This window comes from Vulpes vulpes, chromosome 8, assembly GCF_048418805.1.
Source record: "Vulpes vulpes isolate BD-2025 chromosome 8, VulVul3, whole genome shotgun sequence".
Lineage (NCBI taxonomy): Eukaryota > Metazoa > Chordata > Mammalia > Carnivora > Canidae > Vulpes > Vulpes vulpes.
Window position 1 is genome coordinate 86,769,027 of NC_132787.1, and position 25,485 is coordinate 86,794,511.

Here is a 25,485-nt window from a genome sequence, read left to right on the forward strand (position 1 = left end):
GCACACAAAGCTCACGGAGCTGCCCAGGTGGGCAGTGTGCGTGTGTGTTTACACCAGGAGGGAAAGGATACTGGGAGGGGGAAGGTTTGCAGCTCCGGGTGACTTGGCCTGGGCCCGTAAGGTGTGGGTGGGTGTTTTAATTTATTTGACAATTAGAAATATTCTCATGAGTTACTCTGATAACTCATTAAGGGACTTTTCCTGAGAGAAACAAGCAAAAGAAAAATATCAAAAATTGGTTTGTTAACAGGATAATTTTTGTTGTGTCATCAATAATACATTTGCAATAGTAATAAAGACTTTGGTTCTTGGCAAACTTACAAAACACTATGAAAATACATTGTTTGTCTGTCCAGCTTCTGCTCTTGGGGCCATTCATACGCCCATTTACAGGATGAAAGCCACTGCGTCCTGAAAACAACAATGCTGAGGTCAAATGGCCAGGTTTTGGTTCTGGGTCACTGGGCTCCAGGGCTGGGGACCTCTGTATTCGTCCCAGCTGTGTGTGAATGAGGCATCTGTGTAAGGGGTGGGTTGCTGTAAGCCTGAATGGCAAAATGACAAGTGGAGAGGGCAAAGGTGTGAATCATTTCTCTTGCTGTGGCTCTGCCCACAGCCCTTCCTCCTTCTCTGCCTTGGGCAGGGGGGCGACGAAGCAGGTTCCCTGAAGGTGGTGCTGAAGACCACACAGGTCATCCCCTGGCTGGTATCTGTCTGGGCCTTTCGTCTGTGTTCTTTGTGACAGATGTTGGGAGTGTGCCTTCCTATGTATGATTGTTTGCATTTTCCTTGATTATGTAAACTGGTGGCTTTTGCCAAGAACTCTCTGTGCCCTGAAGCTCTAGGCTGCTCTCTTTCCATTGGCCGGCCAAGTTTCACTTCATTGGGAAGTGTATTTTTCAAGTTGCTGAGCAGCAATACGTGTTAGTGCCTCTTGGGGAGTGAGACACCTGGATTCAGGGACCTGACCGGCAACAATGACAGCTGACGAATTGGTTTTCTTCGTGAATGGCAAAAAGGTGAGAAAGAGCTGGGCTTTGGTCCGGCTTCTCTGCTCCCTGGGAGAGAGGTGTGTCCTATTCTCTCTCTTTCAGATCCTCTCTCACTCCTTCCCCTCTCCTCTCTCTCTCTCCCTTCAAAGTGTGGGTGCCTTTTGGGTAACACTGAGGAAAGAAAACCTGCTTAGAGCTGGAACACAGTCAAGACGCAAAGGGGGCAGAGGAGCGTGGGGAGGCAGGCAAGCAGAGGGATTCAAGTCCACACCATCTTCAGCAGCAGAGACACTAGCTCAAAGCTGAGATGGGGCATAGGTTCCTCCATGAGATTGGAAGTCACCCCCCACACCTCTATTTCTGTGTGTTTAATCCAGGCTTTCATCACCCTCTTTCCTGAGAGAAGGAACAGGAACTTGTTTTCTTACCAGCAAGAAAATATAAGATGGACATAGCCTTTGATTTTGGTACTTCATGGTAAATGTGACAGCTAACTTGTGTGAGGACATTTACTGGCATGTTGTGGCAAGCCACATTTTTTTTTCCATAAGGGACACGTTCCTCCCCCTCCCTGCACTTGGTACTGCATATAAATATTTCAAGTTTCTTACTGTGATAAAAACTGCCTACTTGGATGAACTTTATCAGTATGAGGGGAAACGGGGGTGGGGAGGTGGGTGGAGCAGAGAGGGACTTCAGACTTGGGTACCAGTCCTGTGGGCACCGCAAGGGTGTGAATCTTTGCAAATTTCACAGCAGGTTCAGGGAGGGAGCGTGCAAACACATTGCATCATCCCCAGCCCCTTCCCTACACGGTTGCTGGGGTGCTCCTGTCTGCTCCAGTTCCCCAGTAGGGAATGAGAGGGACAGTAAAAGGATAGCCATAGTTGCACCTTATAAATGGCCATGTGAACAGTGTGAGCGATGAATGTGACAAAGGGCCCCCAAAGAAGGGTAGTTTTGTTTTGCTCTATTGGCACCTTTGAGTTGAGAAATTGGGCAATGTTTGAGGTAATTTTCAAGGGCTAAAATGTGTTTCATGGGGCATCCAGGGCTTAAATTGTCAGGATGTGTCTGGGTGACTGGCAAAGGGAATTCCATGAGCCATGGCACATCAGTGCTCTGAAGATCATTGGATTCAGTGTGAGTGGTGCCACTGGGAGGCACTGAGGATAAGGTCAGCCATGTTCTTCCAGATTCGGTGTGTTTCTCCATGTCAACGTCTTTTCAGGATTGGCATCTGGTAGCAAACCAAGAGGTAAGGCAAAGTTTCTCTGTTGACTGACGGTCGTGAGACATTTGCATCCAGCTTTGCCAACAACTTTGTTGTGCATCCAGTGATTGCATTGGAGGGATTCAAGAAACAGTTGAGTTGACTTTCTAGAAGTGTTACTCATACAAAGCATCTTCTGTGGAATTTTTCTAAGCAATTTTTACATTGAGTGGGAAGCTGGATTCAATGACTTTGAAGGCCACATTTTACTCTAAGATTCTATTATTTATCATGCCATCAATTCGTGTGTGACAGGACAAGGTTCTGCTCTTCCTTAGGGATGACGTGCTGTGATGCACTGGACCTGAATGGGAATATTTCAAGGTAAATCTGGCTTGGCAAAGCTGTTTCTCCCTGAATTTTAGTTCCACTTTAGGGAAAGCAATTTAAAATTTTTAGATGGTATCGTCATATCAGACCCTACTATCTCTGGAAGCTTTTACTATTGTCAATTTCTGTGATGCATACTCATGTTTGTAATTTATAAACCTGTGGCCTCTTGAGAAACTACTAGAAAGGTGGAGAGGCAGTCAAGGAGTGATAAGGTAAAAGCTATGCTTTGCAAACAAGACCAAGCAGGAATTCCCAGATCAAGGCAGCTGTGAGTAAGTTTGTTTCCATTTCTATTTCTAAGATCTTACTAGACGTAGATCTTTTGTTACTGGACATTGTGCGGATAAGTTACCAAAGAAGCTGTTGGTGACTCATTCTGCAATGTAAGCCTATTATTCTTCCAATTTCAGGCAGTCTAGGACTCTGTCTCCACCAACTGGGGTCCTGGAGAGGGTATAAGATGCCACCGATCAAATACCTCAGGGGCCTTCTGTGGTGGTGATGGGCCTTGATGATCATCGTTTCCATGTTTTCTGTTTTAGAGTCAAAGTTGGAGGGAAAGGAAGAGCTGCCCAGGATTTTGGTATTATTGTAGTGACAGTCATTTTGGTGGGCAGCAGTCTAGAGTTTCTCAGCAGTCACTCTCTGTTTAGTGGAGATCGCAGCACCTGGAGGAGTCTGGCAGACTTGATGTGCGAAGTACAGCTAAAGGTGTCCAGGGGTGATCCTCACAGAAGCAGGTGGCAGCTACAGAGAGCCTCACAGTGGCTTGGGCTCACTCACATTTATGAGCTCCTCCCAGGCCTGTGCCTGTGGGGTCGTATGCATTGGATTAATATGATCTCTAAAGAAGAGGCCAGGCATCTACCATTCGAGACCTTATGGACCAGTTAAAGAGATAGATTATAATTAGGCAAAGTAATAAATTGCAAAATGTATTTCACAGAAAGCTAATCTCATGAAATGCTCTTTTCAGATACTCCTCTCTCTCTCTTTCTAAAGAAGATTTATTTGTTTTAGAGAGAGAGGGAGAGGAGGGAGAAAATGTGCACACTTGCAAGTGGGGGGAGGGGCAGAGGAGAGAATCTCCAGCAGACTTCCTGCAGAGCATGAAACGTGACACAGGGCTCCATCCCATGACCCATGAGATCATGACCTTAACTGGAATCATGAGTCTTAACCAACTGAGTCACCCAGGCACCCCCTCTTTTCAGATATTCTTAAACTACTTAGCACAATGTAGGCACATAGCAGGTGCCCAATTTAATGAGGATAGAATGAAGGCACGAGTATTAAAAGCCCTTAGAAATCCTCTACTGAAGAAATTTATTTTTTAAACGTTTTTACATTTTGAAATTATTTTAAATGTACAAAAAAGTTGCAAGAAGAATACAAAAAAATACTCAAAAGACTACTCACATTTACCAACTGTTCCCATTTTGCCACATTTGCTTTATCATTATCTCTCTCATTTTCTCTCCTTGTACACACACACACACACACACACACACACAGGTGTTTATGTGATACACACATGTATTTGATATATATGGATATGTTTACAGATATATATATATATATGTAGATACACAGATGTATATAAGTACCTAAATAATTTTTTATATTTATTTACGTATATAGTTAATAGAAATAGATACATAAAATATAAAATTTTCTTTCCCAACCATTTGAGGGTAAATTTCCAATGTCATGCCCTCTTACGCCTTAAATGAAGAGTGAGAGTATTCTTATAGAACCAGTCCCTATAAAAATCAGGAAATCCAGTGTTGATATAATACTATTATCTAATCTATAGCCCTTCTGCAACATATTCCAATTTCCCCAATAATATCATTTATAACTTTTCCCCTAAGTCAGTCCACAGGACCCAGGGTCATACAGTCAATTGCCATATTTCTTAAATTTCCTGAAAGCTGGAACGGCTCTTTAACTTTCCTTGTCTTTTGTGCCATTGATGTTTATGAGGAGAATGGGCCATTATTTCTTAGAATATCTCTCATTTTGAGTTTGTGTCATGCTTCCTTATAATTGGATTCAGAGTCTGCATTTGGGGCAGGAATGCCAGAGAAGTGATAAATGTTCCTCCGTGCATTACATTGGGAGACACAAGATGTCAGTTTCCCCATTATTTAGAGGGGAAATTATTTTCCCCATTATTCACATTATTTCCCCAATGTGAACTTGGATCACTTGGTTAAAGTGGTGTCCATCAGTTTTCTCCACTGTAAGATTACTTTTTTAACTTTTATAGTTAATAAATAATCTGTGAGAAGGTACTTTGAGTCTATGTGTCTTGATCATTAAACTTTCACCTGCTAGTTTTAGCACCCATTGATGATTCTTGACTGGATCAATTATTATACTGATTGCAAGATGGTTAACTGTATTCATTAGTTGTCATTCCTAGAAGAACTTTCCCTTCTTCCAATTTGTTTATTTATTAGTTATCACTTTGGACTCATAAGTCTTAATCTTATTTAGTGGGTTAAAATCTATTAGAGCTAGTATTTATTTTGATCTTTAAGTTTTATCAGAACAATCTGCTGAACCCAGTATTTCCTCAGCTCATATACCCACAAAGCATCTGTCCTTTGGAATATCCATTGTGGTGTCCTGTTCAGAGAGGGTACCATGGAGTTGGCCAGGGCAACCCTGCAGCTGTGCTGTGAGAATGGCACAGCCATTCTCTCTACGAATGCAAGGAAGGTTAGACCACTCCTGGCTGGGGTGATATAAAAAACCTTTGCCAGGGAAGCGTTTGGGGTCTTCTAAGTCAAGATGCAGGTGGAAGAGGAACGGAATGGCCAAAGGCACAGAGTTAGAGGCACATGTTGTATTTTCTCTGGAGTGTGAAGACCAGGTTCGCAGAGATCTAGGAGAAAAGGCTGAAAATGAAGACAGCCTAAGGAACTTGGATGTTACCTGGAATATGTGGGAAGTCACCGAAGGCACAGAGCAAGGGACTGATGTGATGAAAGCTGAGCTGGAAGAAAGAAGAAGCAATAGCTTAGGGGGAAGGTAGTAAGTTAAGAGCCTCTTCCTGTCATTTGCAAGCAAAGTGATAGGGATCTTTATTTGTGCAATTTATGACTTCTCCAAGAGAAAAGAAGTAACTTCCTGTGTGAGCTCTGTAACCGGGACTTGGAACAAACTGGACTTGTGGAGTGTAATCATGAAAGGAAACTCCATTTGATTTTCTACTTTCCTGTAAACTTTCTTCAAAGGGCAAATTCTGGTGGTTTCACGACTTTCTAGATTGCTTTTAATGAACAAAAAATCCTGTGGTCACATCTAAGTTTTCATACACAGTCTCAATTCAGGATACAGAGGTGGAGTTAGCAAGAAAGTTCTCATTTAATCAGTGCCGGTGTAAGATGGCTTCCCACCACTGGGAACATTCAATTGCAAGTCTCATGACAGGGGGAATGCTTTTCTCTGGCAGACTGCTCTTTCTCATCCTCTAGTGTTGGGAAGTCCACTCCACACAGACTCTGTTGGAGGTGCCAAACTTTCCACAGTCAGTGTCTGGGGGAGATTTAAACACCTCCATGCCAGTTTGCTCTCTCACATTGCCTACACCAGGTCTAGAGCCAACACTTCATAGTGTGGACTTTGGGAGTACACACCAATCCCAACAGTACCATTTCTTCTTCGGCTTCTCTGGTAAGCCTTTCTCTAGCCAGACCACCATATCTCCTGTCCTACAGAGGATGTATGTTAGCTTCACCTATAGGGCTATGGAAGCCCCCTCATCGAGTTTGAGGTGTGAGGCACATACCTCTCCTCAACCTTAGGAAGACGTAATACTCATAGTGCTGTTTGCTCCAAAGAAACTCTTGTAATATATTCTCTCTCCTTAACCATTCCAGTCACCCTAACCCTATTACCCTTGATAATGTATGATGAGTCTGAGTAGCGAAAGAGTTTTCCGTGGATTTCCTTTGACTATTTGCATCGGAAACTGGCACCTCACTTTGTAAACAACCTTTCCATCTTCTTGAATATACCATTTGTGGGTTGAGATTTCTCCTCTATGCCTGACATAGAGGAGGCATGTGTTATGTTGTTGGCTCTGATAGCCCAACACATATAATCCTCTGCTGTAAGCCCAGGCTAACAGACTGGCCCTCTAATCACTGAGAATGTACATGCAGGAGGCACAGCCAGAGATCTGCCTACTGCCATGTTTAGCTCTCTGTGGTGTGATCCAGCACCTGGAAGTGAGCTGACATGTTTGATTTGAAGGGCGCTCAACCTTGGTCAGCCAACACGCCAGGTGCAACACCAGAGCCCTCTGAGATGGATCCAGAGCTAAGCATTCATGTAGAATTTTAGGATTGGGAAATATCAGCATGCTCACAGTTTGGCTTGTAGTTATGATGTTCGTTCGTATGGAATCATCAAGAATAACATTTTCATTTTCATGATCTATTGAGCACATCCCTATTAACTTCACAGATTTTGGGGTGAGACGATGGCTAAGCATACTTATGATATATTTTTCTTTTGTTTTTGTTCTTATAGGTGGTGGAGAAAAATGCAGATCCAGAAACAACCCTTTTGGCCTACCTGAGAAGAAAATGTATCCTGACTTTAGATGAGGGTTTGGAAGGGTCAGGGGGGATTCATTCTCCAGACCCTTTGTCGTTGGCTAGTGACTGGTTGGATGCTGTGAAGTGTGGAGGACAGCCTTGCAGTAGGGCTTGGACACCTGTGTTGTAGTTGTAGCTCTGGCACTCAGCAGCTGTGTGACCCTGGGAAGCCATTTGAGCTCTCCAGGTATAAAATTATCAACCATCGAATGAGAGGATTATTTTTGATGTTTCTTAAGATCTCTTCCGGGTAGGACTCTAGTAACACCAAGGTTTAATCCTGGACCTGTAAAATGAGTGGCTGTGAAAGGCCTTCATCAGCCCTGCTAAACTCTGTGGCTGTTCCCCTCAGGAGGAGTGGGCCTTCCTCAGCAGATCTATGATGATCCACAGTGGGGAATCACTGGGGATTCCTGGGGAATCTTTCCAGTTCTGCGAAGATGGAAGGAATGTTAGAGGAAGGAGCGTTGTTGGGGAAAGGATGCCTGAGCTGGGGAACTGTGCAGAGGTATCATCCGTTGTGGAGATGGCAGGCACTGGGAGACAAGGGACTGGGGACACCTGAGCATTTACTACGTGTAGGTGGAGTTCAAGGTGATTTTCATGGGTAATCTTATTGACCCCCACAGCAATTCCTTTGACAGAGGAGGAAGTGAAGCTGACACATGAGGAGGGACCTGCTTCTTGCTCATGTATTCCCGGCAAATGCTGGCAAAGCCCAGACTAAAGCCTAGAGCCATGCTCTTAACCTTCCACACACACTGGAAACTCTTCAGGGTCGGTTGTTGGGATGATGCTCATCCTGACCTCTGTCAACAAACTCGTCTCACTCCCAGAGACAGGGATATCCAGTGGCTCATTCAAGTGACATATTTTAGGACAGCAGACGATTGTATCAGTACCCATAGAAACAAGCCTGAAATCCACAGCCTTACCTTTGGTTCACTCACCTCTTATCAGATGGTATCTGGCTCTGGTGTATTTTGTCTTGGGTTTTCTATATAGAGAGGGCAGGTCTGGAGTTTCATGACACATGAACCTGGTGGCTCTATTGCAGAAGTGGAATCACTCAGTAGGATCAGGAGAATACACAGGACTCCACTTCCAGCCCCTCTACCTGAGGGGTCTGAGAAAAGAGGCACATTCTCAGAGATTGGTTGGCACCAACATTCGTTTTCTAATGAAGTTTTGAAGGCCTGAGAGCCTCACATGTTTGTGATTGTAGCAATTGCTAGTTTAAAGGTCAAGTTTCAAATGAAATCTGAAACTGAAAGTTTTCACGTAAATGAAGATTAAGTGGCTTTTTGCTGTTCGTGCCAAGAGTTCATTTCTGAGAGTTGTCGGAAAGCAAAACAAAACCCCAGTCTTGACTTCTACACTGGCTTCCAAAAAGATCCTCAGGCTAGAAGCTTTTGCTAGACTTTGGGCTACTATCCTTTGTCTCCATGTGCCTCCAGGTTGTCTGACCTGCTGCTAACAGCAGATATTTGGATGAGCGAGAAGAATAACTTAGGATATGGAGAGCTCTTCCCAGATGTATTTTAAAAGATACAGCCACATGGTGAAGAGGAGCCCCCACATCTGGAGTCAGATGACTGTGCTTGGGCCCTAACACCAGGTGACCTGAGTGACTGTTGCCTTGCAGGGCTCATGTTAACCCCTGGGCCTCAGTTTGCTTTGTTTAGTTTTAATCTGTAGGGGAAATAGGAGCTCCTACCACACCTGCTTATGAAATTATTGTGAAGATCAAATGGGCACATGGGTATAAGTATTTTTCAAGTATAAGATGCTATTATCATTGTTTAAAGAGGCTAATTCCAGCATATTAAAGGTAAAACATAAATATTTCTCAAATGACTGAATAATCAAACCATTGAATTACCTAGAATTTGTGATGAATTTTAATTTCATTTTGCAGATGAGGGAAGTGACCAGCGATAATGACCTCCAACTTTGGTAGATAGCTAGATGGCTCAGAGGCCTGCAGCCTGTGGGAAACGCAGCAAGGGAGACCATGTATCTCATGGAAAGGGACCACCGTCAGTGCTGTTCTCTAGAATAAGCCTATTACTGATAGGCACATTCACAGACTTAAAGTTATCAGACTGTTTCTGCAAGTATATGTAAGCGATGGCTCCAATACTTGTCCCCGACCTTCAAGATTATCTTCATTTTAATTTTTGCTCACATATCCTATGGGTGGATGTTCAGAAGCTCATGGTCCAACCCTGATTTTGGTTCCTGGGCATCATCAATCCAAAAGGTCCAAGGTGACAAATCAGGACTCAGTAGTCCCAGAACGTATCAATGTCTCTGTCTGGCCTAAGTGGCTTCATTGGACACCCAGCTGGGTTGAGGTGAGGGCTGCCCCACATGCTCAGCCTGGTTCACCTGCCCAGTGTGACCACAGGGTGGGGAGCCTATAAGACCCTGCCAAGAAGACCTTGATGCTAAGAAAAATCTCCAGGATTGGAGAGCAATAGGGCTCCAGTCCTGGGGAATACTTGGGTGCTGTCTGATGGGACCCTGATGCCTTTCCTCAACTGTGCAGGGGAGATGGTTCCATTCTTTGCCTTCAGGGGTACAGTGCAGACTTTCTGGATGAGGGGGGCGTGTGGGTCTGCTGCCTCCCCAGGTTGAGGGGCTTGAGCCTGTGACTGGCCATAGATGGCTCTATAGGGATGCCTGGGTGGCTCAGTGGTTGAGCGTCTGCTTTCAGCTCAGGGCATGGTCCTGGGGTCCTGGGATCGAGTCCCACATCAGGCTCCCCACAGGGGTCTGCTTCTCCCTCTGCCTATGTCTCTTGTGAATAAATAAAATCTTTTAAAAAATAGATGTCTCTATACTTAGAGCTCTGCTCACAAACTTCCCAGCAGCCCAGCAAAGACTCTTCTGTGAGTTCATATTCCTTAACTCTTGACCATCCAGTGCGGCTGAGTGGGACCAAGCTGGGCTGTGGAGAAGGGGGCTGTGGGGCTTGTACCGTGATGCTTTCCAAGTACGATCGTTTCCAGAACAAGATCGTGTATCCTTTGCCTACTGGCTGATTGTCCATACAAGGACTGTGATGCAGGGGTCAGGTTGTGTGTGTGTGTGTGTGTGTGTACATGCACATGTGAACTTTCTAAGATCTAGAGTCATTTCCAATCCCATGAAATCCTTCAACCAATCTCCACTGCCTGTGGGTTAAAGTGCTTAGTGCTTGGGGCCCTTCATGGTATGGCTCATCTTTCCTTTCCAGTTGTCTCTCTCCATGGGCTCAGCACTCCATCCTTGCGGGAACAATTATGAACTACTGACACTCTCTACTTACTCATTTCCTGGTCTCGTATAAGCTGTTGCCCAAGTCTTGAATGTCCTTTCTTCTAGGACTTCTCTACCTGGCTAACTTGTGATAGCCTTTTAGGACTGCACAAAATATCACCTCCTCCGGGAAGCCTTCCTTGACCTCCCAAGAATGGGGGAGGTACTCCTCATCTGTGCTGGTCCCATAGTACCAGTCCTCAGCTCTCCTGAAACACCATAAGCGGTTTAAATCGCATCTTCACCCTTGCTTCACACATTTTCCTGGGTTGATCATGGGCTATTGAAGAACATCTTACCTTTATTTCCTCAGCCCTTAGCAGAGTGCCTGGCATATGATTGGCCCTCAGGAACTGATATTGCTTGTATAAATGGATGAATGGTGAATGGACATCAGGAAGCTCTGTTTAAGGGGGCTGGTGTCTCATATTCCCTCCTCTTTCCCCCACAGAGGATGGAAGGCAAGGAGGTGAGAGCAGAGAAACAAAGAGAAACAAAAGTGACTGGAGGTTCTGAAACTGAAGAGGCTAAGGAAGGGCCCTGCAGAGAGATGAGCAAGAACTGGGCCTGGAACCTGCCAGAGATTTCCTCTTGACTCAGCCTCCAGGATTGGGCTGAGTATGAGGTGGCTGGTGGTGACCTTGGCCCTCGTGTTCCAGCTCAGAGACTCTGTAGGGGCTTGTGCCTCAATGGGGTGGGGGTGGGGGAGTTTCCTTTGTGACTAGCCCAGAGTCCTGGGTAGAGAGGCGAGGACACCCATGGAAGAGACCAGAATGTAACACGGAGGGGTAATGACACAATGCATCTCAAAGTCTCCGAGGGCCTGAGTGGACAATGGAATGACCTTAATCCAGGGCTCCAGCCACTTTTCTGCCAATGCCTGCCTGGCCCCCATCTGCTCTTTGCATCATGTTGCCGTGACTACCGTGGAAGGAATAGGAAGCACCAAATCCAGGCTGCATCCTGTGCAGGTAATTGGAGGCCAGGGAGGCTCATGCCAGGGCGGCAGACTTACTTTTTTGGGCTGTGAGACTGAGTATACTGTCTGGGCAGGACGCAGTGTGGCCCAGCCATGTCCCTCACCTCCTTCTCCTCTCCTCTGGGGACTGTGGGGCAGAAAGACGAGGCCCCAAGCCTGAAGCTCCCTCCTGTGGGGGTGGGTGAGACAAGGCAGGATCCTGCGATCCTGCGGGGAGCCAGGAGGCCTCCAGCTCTGGTGGCCAGAGCAGTCCGGCTCTGCTGGACCTGGAAAGAGTGGGGACCAGGGGCCGCCTCACCCAGCAGCATCCCCACCCCACACACCCCGTGTGTGCCTTGGAAACCTCCGAGGTGGCAGATTCAAGATTCCAAATCCTCTGTGCTCTGGATTAAAAAGCCCACCTACTCCCTGCTCCCTCCAATGGTAATTCCATTGCTCTTCTCTGGCGCCACCTGCAGGTGACACAGGTGAGGGCAGCTAGGTCTCTAACCTCATTAACCCCGAGGGCTTAACAAGAGAATAGAGAGGGGTAGGAGGGTCTGACCAAAGCTTTTATTCTGACGGTATAGGAACGGAGTTTACAGTAGTCTGCGAGGTTTTGTGGAGAGGATCAGGATGCTCAGGATGCTTAGGAGCATGGCAGCAAACAGGATCAGAGTACTGTGGGAAGGAAGGGCCATGGTTTCCAACGCTCTTCGTATGGGGAAATTGAGGCAGGACGCCTTCTTCCGGACGTTGCAGTCACAGAAGGTGCCAGAGGCCGGCCCGTTGGCCACACGAGGAGACCTGTTGCTCAGATCATGCCTTCCTGGGGCACCTTATGTGGATGCCGGCGGCGCCTTGGGCTGAGCAAGCTGGTTGTACTCCTGGGGGTGGAGGGGCGGCTTCAGCGAGCCCCGTGACGTCAGAGGGCTTGATGCTTCACCCCTAGGGCTTCTTTTAGGCAGCAAAAGGGGAAATTGCTAAACTTGCCCAACCTGCCGGGGATGTGAGAGGGTTAATTCGGGCTTGTAATTTTCTTTGAAACAAGCAGATGAAAGAACAGTTTAAGCACAGGGATCACATGTGAATAATTCACTAAAACTCTCCCTTTCCAGTGGTACAGATTCTCATTTCCCATGCACTTATTTTGGCTCCAGGTGAGTTGTGGAACCAGATTCCACTTCTCCTTGTGCATTGTTGTTGTTGTTGTTGTTTTCTTGTGGTTCCTATGACACTAGGCTTTGCTCATGTTCCTCCCACCTCCAAGCTGGTGCCGGCTGCTGGCTTTAGGCTTGCCTAATTGCTGCAGTGCCCTGCGGGCTGGGGCCTGGCTCCTTCCCCGCTCCATCTGCACTCTCTACCCAGGCAGGTTCAGTACCATCTAGGGCCAACGGCACTCCTCTTTGTATCCTCAGCTTTGACCTCTCCTTAGAGGTTATATTCATATTTCCAATTGCCTACTTGACATCCCTGTATAGATGTATAATCTCCAAACTTCACAGACCCTATTTTTGCCCTTTCTTTCCCAGTCTTCTTCCATCTGAGTCAATGGCAAAAGCATCCACCCAATTGCTCAAGATAAAAACCCAGGAGTCAGTCACCTTTGATTCTTGATGGATCCTGCCCCACACCCAATCCATCCAGAAGTGGCATCCACTTTACTTCCAAACCCTATAAAATTTTCATTCTCCTTCCCCTGTTACTGTTTGGTCTGAGCCACCATACTGTCTGGCCAGGACCACTGTGTCCTGGTCCCTGTTTCTACTCTTGTCCCCTGTAACCTATTCATTCCCTACCCACAGCTAGAGTAATTGTTTTCTTTTCTTTCCTTTTTTAGAGAGACAGAGAAAGAACAGGACAGAGGCAGAGAGAGAGAGAGGTAGAGAGAAAATCAGGGACAAAGAGAGAGAGAGAGAGCAGGACAGGAGCAGAGGAAGATGGAGAGAGAGAGAGAGAATCTTAGGCAGGCTCAATGCTCAGCACAGAGCCCAGTGCAGGGCTCAATCCCATGACCCTGAGATCATGACCTGAGTAGAAATCAAGAATCAGATGCCATCCAGGTGCCCCCAGAGTGATTCTTAACAAATGTAATGAGGTCATATACACTCTTCCCTGATCTAAGTCATGTTATTAAATTCAACCTAAAAGTCACTTCTTCAGAGTGGCTGTTTCTGAGCACTGCAAGTAGCCCCTGGTCACTCAGCCACTGCCAGCCTGTATTAAATCTCTACATAGCATTGACCTTTACCTGTTTCTTTTGTCAGTATTTTCCCTACAACTTCACAAGACTGGGGGCCTCGTCTCTCTTCTTCATCGCTCTATCTACAGTGCGCTTACTATGCTTGGCACATAACAAATTCTCCGTAAATATATATAAATGGATGAATGTATATGCTTGGCACTGGAAATACAGTACTTTAGCAATTTTACTTAAGTACCAGGAGAAACTCCCAAGAGACATAATAATAATAATAATATGGACAAGAAGAATCTCCTTACACTAAAAATCTTGCAGAGTTCGAGTGAAAATTCTGTGACATTCAATGCATATAGAAAATTCTATATGGCACATTTCCAAACTCTTATGGACTCCATGCTTTTCCTTCCCTTAAGTATGTAGCAATGTTCTAGTTTGGAAAAAAATGCATTCATTTGGTTCTTAGTAAGCTAGTTGAGCTGGATTACAGGCTAGTGTATTAAAAGAACATGACACGGCTCTTGCATTCACCATGTGTGTTCTTGGCTAAATCTCTCAAATCTCTGGGCTTGCTTCCTCCTGTTTTCAGTGCAGAGAATGGAGAGTGAGAAGCCCTTCTGGTTCTAATGGTCACTATTCTTTGAAGAGACTATCCTATGAATAACTAACATTGGTTGATCATCTACTATGTGCTGGGTGTAATAATGTTAAGAGTTTTATGTAAATTATCTTATTAAATCCTCACCACAGCTCCAGAGATAAGTGCTAGCTAGAGTGGTCGTCATCACACAGGTGAGGAACCTCTGGCTCTGGAGAGCTTGGTGACCTGACCAAGGCCACAGCTGGGACTAGGACTGATTTTGTGCACTGACTGCTCCCCCATATGGTCTGTTGACATGGACCGGCTTCTGCTGGGTCGTCTAGGGAGCCTGAGAGAGGCTCTGCCAACATGTACCTCTGTGTTGTCTGTCCCTTTTAGGAGAGAATTGCCAAAAGCCATGGCTCCCAGTGTGGGTTCTGCACCCCTGGCATTGTCATGAGCATGTACACGCTGCTCCGGAATCAGCCTGAGCCCACCATTGAGGAGATCGAGAATGCCTTCCAAGGTAGGGGCCTTAGGCCACAGCCTAGGATGGGGAATAGCAAATGGGCTTTGTGGAGGTTAGGGGAGGGCCAGAGTGGAAGCCAAGGATGGGTTAGGAGGTTGAGGAATTGCCCTTTGGAGGAAAGGCTCAGGCCCCAACGTGCTGGCTCAGGTCTGCTGGAGTTGAGCACTCTCTGGGTTTGAAGAACATTTGCGTGGTTTGGAGACCTTTGGGGTCTCCTGCAGTAGTGTTTTTCTTCCTGAGGGTGTCCTCCTGCGCTGGGATGGGGTGGCACTGGGTGGCTGGTACAGGAGGAGATCATTTGGGAAATCCACAGAGCTTCTCAGCTTGTACTAGAGCAGGATTCTGCAAAGGCCACATCATGATTCTGAACCTTGGGCAGGAACTGGCTTCCCACTTTGCCTTCTGTGAGTGGGCCTGGGAGCCTGGACAAAGTGTCTGTTCCTCTGAATTAAACAGAGAAGACTCCCCATCCATTCACCATTTCAATTCATCATTTATTCAATCAGTGTATCGAGTCCTATCATGTGAAGTGCTATACAAGGTACAGGGGACACAGGGATGCCCCAGGGGATGAAAGACAGTCTCTACCCCCAAGGAGTTTGCATTCTGGGAAGAGAGTTAATAATGTAGTTTGATAAGGTTACTGATAAGGCAATGACTAGGCACCATGTGGGTGCTCAGAAAAGGCACCTGGTTCAGTCTGGGCCGTCTAGGAAGGCTTTCTGGGAGAAGTGATTGATGGTTTGAGGTCAGGAATACAAGGAAGAGGACAGGGTGTTCCAGGCAGAGGAAACAGATTAAGTAAACTGAGCATCTCACTGAGCCGGGAGCTAAGTCACCCCCCCACCCCCCGCCCTGGCGCTCACAATGCAGCTTTCCCCCCCTTGGCCCACAGGAAACCTGTGCCGCTGCACGGGCTACAGACCCATCCTCCAGGGCTTCCGGACCTTCGCCAAGGTAAGAGGGGGCCCGGGGACAGCAGTGGACTTGCTCCTAAAGCAGCAACACTCAGGAATCACAGTTGGGAGGGATGCCAAGGGCTTCTGGAAGAGAGAGGAAAAAGACAGGGTGGCCAGCTGGCAGCTCGTCCCGCTGTGGATACCTGGCACGGGCACGGCACTCTGCCATTCTCATTCAGAAGGTTGTCGTTAATAGCCCCAGGACTCTCCTTCCAGAAGGCTGGCTCCAGGAAGAAGCATGCTGTCCAACAGCTCACTTCCTCCAGGGCATTCGGGTCTGACAGCGCTCTTCAGGCCCAGGTGCCGAGCCTGGTGTTAAAGAACAACCTAGCCCCCCAGCACCTGAGCCTCTCCTCCCATCCTCTCCCAGCTGCTGTCTGCGGTTGGTGCTCCGTGGGGCTCATGAAACTGCTAATTTGATGTCCAGACAGTTTGTGCATCTCGGCAGTGTTTGTATACCTCTGAGGGAGAAGCCACAGTCGGGCTGTGCGGGTACTGATTCCAGAACCCCAGACACACACCTGCCAACTGGCAGGGAGGACAGAGTGCTGGCCTTTCCCTTCTTGGCTTATCTCCTCAGATTTTACCTGATTTCCCCAGCTGGGTCAAGCTACTCCTGACTCCAATCAAACCATCTCTTTGTAGTTTGATGCTGGGTTGAGCGGGGGAGTCACAGACCCTGTGCCTTTCACTGACCTTTAGGGCTGCTATATTATGAAAAGGGGTATTGTATCCCGATGAGCACAAAGGGTGAAGAAGGGGGTGGGGTCTCCAGGGAGGGAAAGCAGCACACTCTGCTGAATGTGGTTTGATGACAAAGGATGAGGAATGAAGTGTGGATTTCAGTGAAAATGACTGAAAGCACCGACTTGGAGTCTGCAGACCTGGGTTCAAATCCCATCTTTTCACTTAGCTGATGCATGACCTTGGGCAGATTTCCTTGTTTCTAAAATGGGGATTATTAGAATACCTACAATATTATAATGTTATAATAATACATATATAATTATAAGAAAACATGTTATTATAATAATATCATAAAATTATAATAATACCTATAATAATTCTTACAGCATTTGTGGAAAGTACTTCTTGTAAAAGCCCTTAGAACAATGTCTGGCATGTCTTAAGTACTAAATACATGGCAACTATAAATTATGATGCTGGTATGTTTCTTCCATTACTCACTATTTGATCTTCATAAATTGCTCAGGCTTCCCCAAGAACCAAGGATTAATCTTGTCCATGTATTTATTTCTGAAGAGGCTTCTCAAAGAGATACAATTTTACTGGCCTTCCTTTTTTCTGGAAAGAGAAGGGCTTTCGAGTGTAGTCCATGGTGTGTTTCTTCCCAGGGTTGAAGTTTTATCATCATTGAAATGGTCCTGATTCCCTTGATCTAGCTGCCAGGCAGTGTAAGCAGAGCAGAGCTTCCAAAATGACTGGCACACAGAGTGTGCTTAGAAGCTCATGCACGTCACTCATTGGAGACCCCTCCCACCAAGGCCTTTTTTAGAGCCTCTGAACTCTGACTTTGCACACAATTCTGACGAACCTGCTTAGTTCATTTGCATGCCCAGAACATACATTAGGAAAGTGAGGACGGTTTGCTAGAAGGAGACACACCGTTCACAGCAAGAAATGATGATGTCCATCTAGCAGCAAAAAAGACATGGAGGTACGGTAAAAATTAGCACAGGCCGGTTCACCTGGGTGGCTCAGTCAGTTTAGCATCTGCCTTCTGCTCAGGTCATGATCTCAGGGTCATGGGATCGAGCCTCGCGTTGGTCTCCATGGGGAGGCTCCGTGGGGAGCCTGCCTCTCCCTCTCCCTCTCTCTGTCTCCTGCTTCTCCTGCTTGTGTGCATGCTCTTTTTGTCAAATTAATAAATAAAATATTTTAAAAAAATTATCGCAAGCCTATAGTCCAGCCCGCTGAGGAAAGGAGAAATCCGTCCGTGGAAAACACCAGCCTTATTCAACCTCACTAGACACTGAGGGCAGTACCACATTATTGTACATCACAGTAATTTATGTCATGGCCGTGTCAATGAATTCTCAAGAAAAAAGACCTAAGGAAGACTGTGCTGACACTTTATCTGGAAAATGTACATCTGTGAAATATGTCCCTCCCCACAAGGACTGGGTGAGTGAGGCTGATGGCTTCCTGTACACAGGTTCCCTCATTTCAGGTGGGGTCTGGTGATTCCTCCTGCATTGCATCACCCGTCTCCAGGAAGAAAGATAAGAGACACTAGAAGAACTTTATTTCTTTCTCCCTTTTTGTCTAAACACAGAGGAGAAGTGGTGGGAAGGTCCAAAAGGGAGAGCTCTGAGAGCCAGTGGCAAGGCTGTGAGCGCAGGAGGGCCTGGGGTCTGCACACAGGACAGCGCGTGCAGGGGGCTGAGGCGGGGAGGCTTCTCTCCTGGTGACACGGCTGACGGTGCTTTCAGATTCTCAAAGGCCGCACGTTCAGCCTCCAGGCCCTTCGAAGGCTTTCCTGGGCACCCTAGTCAAGGTGTGACTCATCCTTTGGGAAATGTGTCTCCTGTGATTCATGTGCGGAGGGGCTGCCCCAGACCTGCTTTGTAGGAACAGGCTGCTTGGACTTGTGCTTGGAGCCGTGCCTGGGAGTTTCTCCCACCTTTGCCTCTCAGCATCACTCCACGATTCTGGAATGTCTTCCAGCTGCTAAGCTGGGACTCCTGCCTTCTTTGGACAGATCACTTAGGTGAACACATCCCATTCCCACCTTCAATGCCTCGGTTCTGGGAGGCGGTGATCTGAACTCCACTCCATACTGTGCCCCCGGGCACCCTGAGGGGTCCTGAGCAAGTTCATTCCCCAGGGGTAATGGGTCATTGGACCTGTACCTTTAGCACAGACAGGGTCACAGTGAGGAGGCAGGAGCGTTTAGCTTTTTGGCAAGAAGGGCCTAATGCCTAATGGTGAGGTTATCTGGCACGCTGCCTGGACACATCTCTGAAGCTAGCACTGGTTTGGACCTGCTTGGAAGGAGCCGCACACAGACCAGAGCCTCGAAGGCGCCCAGCCAGGCCGCACAGAACTTGATGATGCAGGAGCAGAGGGCCAAAAGCACCAATGGGGATTTCTCTCACAGAGGTTTCCTAAGGAGGAAGCCTTAAAGGGGGAAAATGGGCATAAAGATATGTTTTGATAAAATAGGACTTAGCTTTATAGAGAGATTTTCTTTCTTTCTTTCTTTTTTTTTAGAGAGAGAGAGAGAGAGAGAGCGAGAGTGTGAGCATGAATGGGGTTGGGAGGGGTAGAGAGAGAGAGAGAATCCTAAGCAGGCTCCACATCCAGTGCACAGTCCAGAACCTTAGACCCTGACCCAAGCTGAAACCAAGAGTCCATGGCTTAACCAACTAAGTCACCTAGATGCCCTTAGAGAGAAATTTTGTCAAATTAAATTTTCCTGCTACTTCCAGGAGAGATCCTATCTGTTTATTCATGAGTTGCTTAGTTTCCATGAACCAAGAAAGAGAAAGTGGTTAAAGCAGAGGGAGGACTTCAGTCCCCGCAGAGGTGGGTGGGATGGGGAGCAGCCATCTGCTGTTCCTTTGGATGCCGAGATAGTGGCAGAGCCAGATGCCATTGGATATTAGTGATCCAGGTTCTTTTTAGCTTCTGTGAAAACTCTTTTCAAGTATTTTTTGTGTGAATATTTGTCATCTCTCTAGGATGGTGGGTGCTGTGGAGGGAGCAGGGACAACCCCAACTGCTGCCTGAACCAGAAGAAAGACTGCTCAGTAAGTGGGTCCTCCTCTCCCTGGAAGCCTGGGGACTGGTCTCAGATCAAAGGAAGCGATGGATTCTCTTCAAACTCTGAACAGTGTGGCTGGAAGAGGAAATAGTTATGCCTGGAATTGGGGGAGGGGGGGCGGTGAATATGCACGTTAGCCCTGGGTCTTCTGGCAAGAACTCTCTGTTCCTGCCTTTCCAGGAACTTCTGGGCCCTCCACCAAGTGGCTGAGGGCTGCAACCAAGCTTGCTTGGACAAGGGGCTGGGTAGGTCCCACAGGACATTTTAAAGGAGGAGATAGGATATCACCCTCATGTTCCCTTTTCCAGCGGGTCATTCTCTCGCCATCTTTGTTCAACCCAGAAGAGTTCATGCCGCTGGACCCCACCCAGGAGCCCATCTTCCCTCCAGAGCTGCTGGTAGGTGGTGCCCAGAGAGAGGCCCAACGAAGTCTCTGCGCCATGAGCCTCTGGAGACCCACTTTATTTCATACCAACGGGGACCTTTGTGTCCTGGTCTGTTAGGTCTTCCTTCCTTCCTCTGACACCCAGAGGAAAGGTCCCTCTGTCACACACTCCCAAAGAGACTCACACTTCTCCCACACATGGTGCCCTGAGCACAGAGAGCGTCCGACACATCTCGTAGAGTAGCAGGTGCTCCAGAAACATCTGCCGACCTCTTGGCTAAATCGAATGCATAAACCCCCAAGCAACCCATCCTCTTCTCTGCAAGCAGTCCACTTATTTAACAAACAAAGCTGTACTCAAAGGGTTCAATCCATGGCTTGCTGCTCTGTTTTAGGAACACTCTCACACTCACCCTCTCACTGTGGCGATTCTGCTTCTTTGCTCCAACATTTGTGGCAGGGAAAGAATCGAGCCCCTCTGCGGGTTCTCAAGGGCAGATGCCAGGGGGTGTTGTGCACACGAAGACACCTAGTGAGTCCAATGGGCCAGAAAGAAGGGCTTTGCAGCTGGCCACCGGTATATCTTTCTCTGGATTGTGCACCTTGCAAAAACTATCAGTTTGATCTGTTTTTTTTTGTTTGTTTGTTTGTTTGTTTTTGTTTTTCTCCCAGCCCCACAGCACCCCTCACACACTAGAACCGGCCCTCTGTTGAATTCCCTCCTGATACCCCTTTGTCACACCTCTGCCTCCTCCCACACCCCGTCCACTACACCTCCGGGAGACAGTGAGGGACACTGCACAGAACCCAGGCTTTTGGTCAGGATGGTTCTGGTCGCCTTGTGGCAGGTGAAGCTCCCATAATCTCCTGGTCCCCTAAAGACAAAGTGAGATAACCTATGTAAGAGCTGCAACACACTCCCTGCCTCAATACAGGACATTCCCCTTCCTTCTCCCTGGACCTATATCATCATTCTTAATTCAGTATCAAACAAATCGGTAGAAGAGTTGATCCCACTGCAGACTTAAATATATCAGGGAATGGCAGTGAGAAGGGGACAGTGCGGTAAGAAACTATATTTTCCAGAGGCTGAAAGATGTTCCTCAGAAGCAGCTGTGTTTTAAAGGCGAGCGAGTGACCTGGATCCAGGCCTCCACCCTGAAGGAGCTGCTGGACCTCAAAGCCCAGCACCCCGAGGCCAAGCTGGTGGTGGGGAACACGGAGATTGGTAAGAGCCAGGGAAGCCGTGCCTCCTGCCTGGGGCCAGTCTGCCTGGAGCAACCCCTCCCTGGCCCCATGTCCTCAAAACACTTGCTTCTCCTTCCCCATTTCCTATATGGGGGTGATAATACCTCCTTAAGGGGTCGTTCTCAGGACTAGATGACATCCTTGCTGACTGCTCTGCATAAACACGTAGAGGGCCAGCGATGTGCCAGGGACTATGGGATCAATTGTCACTGTTCCTTCCCCTGAGCATCTCCCAGTCTGAGTGAAGATGGAGTGATGTGGGTCACATGTTAGGCTGATGCCTGACCGATGTTAGGGGTTCCACAAATATCATTCTCTTGCCCCTCCCTTTTTCTGGGGTGATGTGGTAAAGGCCAAGGAGAGGTGTCCAAATGTGATTGTGTCTGTGTTGCCCATAACTGTGGCCACCTTCCTGTTGGTGCCACCTCCTGGGACATGAGGCTCACAATATGCAAATAGGTCAGGGTGACTCAGGTTGTGTAGCTCTCCGCCCCACTCCTCAGAGGGACAGAAGCAGAGATCCTTGGGTCCCTGCTAATCTCCATCCACTTCTGGAGCTGTCCTGTCCCATATCCACTTTGCTGGGTCCTAAGCCCAGGGAGGCTCTGAGGAAAGAATTATGGCATAGCCAAGGTCTGCCTTAGAAGACCTCTGGTTTGGGGGTGAGGGGGCTGGACATGCTTTTAAGCATCCACAAGCAGTCCTGTGGGAGTCTCCTGGCTCCTGTTCTGGAAGAAACCCTCTGGGCCCTGAATTATTATTGGATCTGTAGACACAGAAGAGAGGCCCTGCCTTGGCTTCAAGCTGGCAGAAGTACAGAGTAGGCCCTGCCCTTGTGAACATAGATGCAGGACAGAGACCCCAACGGTAGTAATGTGACACAGAGGGGCTGGCAGGGTGGCCTATGAGATGTGCCTCAAGTGATGTGACCCTGATGGCCTGTGTAGTTATGGCCCTAGGGTCCAGGGAAGCATGAGTTAAAGCAGACAATGACTAGCTGGAAGAATTTTTGAGCTCCTTTGACCTAAGACATGTTCCTTGCCATGGGGTTGCCTAACATCCTGGACCCAATCAGATTCTAATACAAGGGAATCCACAACAAATGTATAAGCTTCAAGTTAGAAATAATTCCTTGAGACCACTGCATCTGCCTCACCCCTTCTTCCTTATACAAGTACACTCAACAGGATAAGCACTGACAGCCAGGGCAGGGGGTTGGGGGAAGCTAGACGTAGAGAGACTTGTCAGGATGGGCCCCATATGCCTTCTACCTGCATTCTTTGTCCTGGGAGCCAATATTCAAACAGGCCAGACTCCTAAAAACCTGGACCACCCATCAGAGACTCTAGTCAGCACACAAGAGGGTGGAGAGGAGGCACAGACTTTTCTTTTTGAACCTTCCCATCTGGAGCTCTGTGGGAAGGGTTCGGAGGGTGCAGAGCTAACCGGGTCTGAGGAACAGAGGTGAGTCTGTTCGCAGAGCTTTCTAACTTGACTGGCTCAGAATAGAAATCAGGTACAGATGTGTGGTCCCGCAAGCCACGCTCTTGAAGGCCTCAGGCAGATGTTGGGGACCAAGGAGGCAAGTTTGATGATTTCTTCCTTAGACAATTTTCCTTTTTGTCTGAGTGTTGGACTTTCCTGTTTTATTACTATTATACTCCGACTCTAAGAATTGCTCATGAACTGAAACATGCCTATTCTTAACTGTGTAATTTGGGCAAGAGCCTAATCTTCCTAAGCCTTAGCTTCTTCATCTATCAATGGAAAGTCACAGTATCTCACAAGGCTATTGTAAGGCTAGAATAAGTTAAAATATGTAAAGTATTTAGATGGGTTCCTGACATATTTTAGTATGCTGTGCCTTCATATGTGATCCCCTCCACGCCTGCCCCCTCCCCACACACACATGTTAATTCAGGTTCATCTCATTTGAAACGAAAAAAAACACATTAGTGGAGCCTAATGTGATTCCACGTGCACTGAGTGTGTTTTTGACACAATCAAGTGTGCTTTGCTTATTGAAGCGCAGAAATCGTAGTAAAGGTGTCAGAGCACAAACACAGAGTTAGGAAGCTAGATGAAGAAAATGAAGCTTTTGTGAGCAAAAAAAAAAAAAAGTTTATCTCATTTGAATTCCCATAGGGTTTTTTCTCAGGAGGCAGAGGAAGACACAGTTTTCAGGCCAATAGTGTGCAAACCGTACTGAACCCCCGCATCTTGTCTCCTGCACCTGCCAATGCCGAGACCCTCACAGAGCATGATGCCATTGCGAATATGTCCTACATCCTGTGTGAGTGGTGGGAAGAGTGCTGAGGCCTGTTTTGGTAGGAGCCTCTGACTTCAGGTTTCTCGTTTCTCTTGAGGCATTGAGATGAAGTTCAAGAACAGGCTGTTTCCTATGATTGTCTGCCCAGCCTGGATCCCTGAGCTGAATGCAGTGGAGCACGGACTGGAGGGTAAGGAGAAGTTTGCCCTGAGCCCAGGGAGGGAGGGGCTGGGATGCCAGGAATGTGTCACATGGGGGCATAGGAGGTGCCAGGAAAGCCACTCCTTTGACTCTCACTGCTCCCTGCTTCTTCTGGAGTCACCCTGTATGGAGAGAAGGGGCACCCTTCATTGCCTTCCTCCCCTGAGCATCCATGGTAGGGTGCCAGTGGGCAAGGGGGCTGTGGGATTTTCAATAGTCATTCTCAGTCCTGGCTACACATTAGAATCACTCATGGGGCAGGGGTCAGTGCTCAGAGGTCTTGGGTGCTTCTTAAAAAAAGCTACGACTTCACCCTCAGATATCTGATTTTATTGAGTTGAGAACCACTGGTTTAGAGAGAAATGCATTCTGGTTGTAGCATCAAGAGACCTGTGGTTGAGTCTTGGCTCTTATAATTAGCCTTGTGGCATTGGGCAAGTCATTTAACTCTCTGGGCCTTCATTTCCTCATCCGTGTAAAGACGTGAAATCTGGTTCAGCCTCACACAGAGACCAGTAGAGTGTCCTGGGAGCTGTGTATGAAGTGTCTTCTGAGCTGGGAAGAGATCCACTGTTACTCTGAGCTTGTGTTTCCAGGTATCTCCTTTGGAGCTGCTTGCCCCTTGAGCACTGTGGAAAAGACACTGCACGATGCCGTTAACAAACTTCATGCCTACAAAACAGAGGTGTTCAAAGGTGTCCTGGAGCAGTTGCGCTGGTTTGCTGGGAAGCAGGTCAAGTCTGTGGCGGTGAGTCCCTGTTCAGGGGTCCCCAAAGCTCAAGATATGAGGCCTTTGTCACAAGGTGGGGGTGCGGTGGGGGCTGGTCTGGTCTCTGACAAAGACCCAGCGGGCCTTGAACTTTGGTGCTTAGAACTGCCTGGGGTGCTTGTGAAAATGCTGATTCTTGGGCCCCACTCTCAGAGATTCTGACTCCGTAGGGCTGGGCTGGAGCCCCGAAGGTGCTTCTGATGAAGGTGGCCTGTGGGTCACTCTGGCTGGCTATCAGCAAGTGGATGAGATTTTAGTTAGGGAGAAGCCAAATTGGGAGGGGGGACTGCCTTTCAGGGTTGAGAGGAGAACCAGAGGGAGACTGCCCCTGTCCGAGAGGAAAGAGGGGTCCAGCCATTGACCGTTCACAACCAAACTTCAGACTAGTTCCCAGGCTCCCTGTTTGCTAAGGATGTTCTCACACCGGGGGCCATTGGAGGCTCAAGGCAGCTGATGGCGTTGAGGGGAAAGCCACCCCTTCTCTTCTATTTTGTTGTTGTTTTCCATAAGAACAAAACCCAAAGCTAAAAGCCCAATCCCATTCCTTCACCCTAGCCTAAGCCCCTGTCACCTCTTATTGTGGACGAGGAGGCAGAAGCTCAGAAAGCTCCACTGAGTTCCCCAGCTTGGCTGGAATCTACTTTCAGGAAACACTTGCGTGCATCGCGGAAAAAACCACCTCAACTCTTTCAGGAAAAGTTGGGGCGAAATTGAACAAATTAAAGGAGCTGACCCAGGTCATCAACTGGTACATTTCAGACCTGAAATCCAATCCTAAGTGTTTGGGTCTCAAACATTGTCGTAGATGCCTGAGTGGTGCTAGTCTTGTGCCTTCAGCAGATGTCACCCACATGCCCATGGTCAGGAGCCAGCTGTGAGAGCAAGGTTTTCCTGGGTGGGCTGGGCTCTCACACACTTTCTGTTTGTTCTAGTCCATTGGAGGGAACATCATCAACGCCAGCCCCATCTCTGACCTCAATCCTGTGTTCATGGCCAGTGAGGCCAAGCTGACCATCGTGTCCAGAGGTGAGAGCTACATCATGCAGAAGTCGAGAAGGAGGACTGTGTGGGGAAGTATCATAAGAT

The 25,485-nt window shown here is 47.7% G+C and overlaps 1 protein-coding gene across 1 annotated transcript in view; it reads left to right on the forward strand.

The window, feature by feature from the left end:
- The first annotated feature begins 486 nt into the window (after positions 1–486).
- XDH (xanthine dehydrogenase) overlaps positions 487–25,485 on the forward strand; it is a 60,775-nt gene continuing 35,776 nt past the window's right edge. Inside the window, exons 1-12 of the mRNA XM_026016033.2 lie at positions 487–1,019; positions 7,144–7,201; positions 10,140–10,236; positions 11,377–11,485; positions 14,652–14,778; positions 15,677–15,738; positions 19,445–19,513; positions 19,836–19,925; positions 20,999–21,140; positions 23,527–23,619; positions 24,227–24,378; positions 25,332–25,425. Coding sequence (XP_025871818.2) covers positions 978–1,019; positions 7,144–7,201; positions 10,140–10,236; positions 11,377–11,485; positions 14,652–14,778; positions 15,677–15,738; positions 19,445–19,513; positions 19,836–19,925; positions 20,999–21,140; positions 23,527–23,619; positions 24,227–24,378; positions 25,332–25,425 — 1,135 coding nt within the window. The 5' untranslated portion in view covers positions 487–977. The remainder of the gene's footprint in view (positions 1,020–7,143; positions 7,202–10,139; positions 10,237–11,376; positions 11,486–14,651; positions 14,779–15,676; positions 15,739–19,444; positions 19,514–19,835; positions 19,926–20,998; positions 21,141–23,526; positions 23,620–24,226; positions 24,379–25,331; positions 25,426–25,485) is intronic.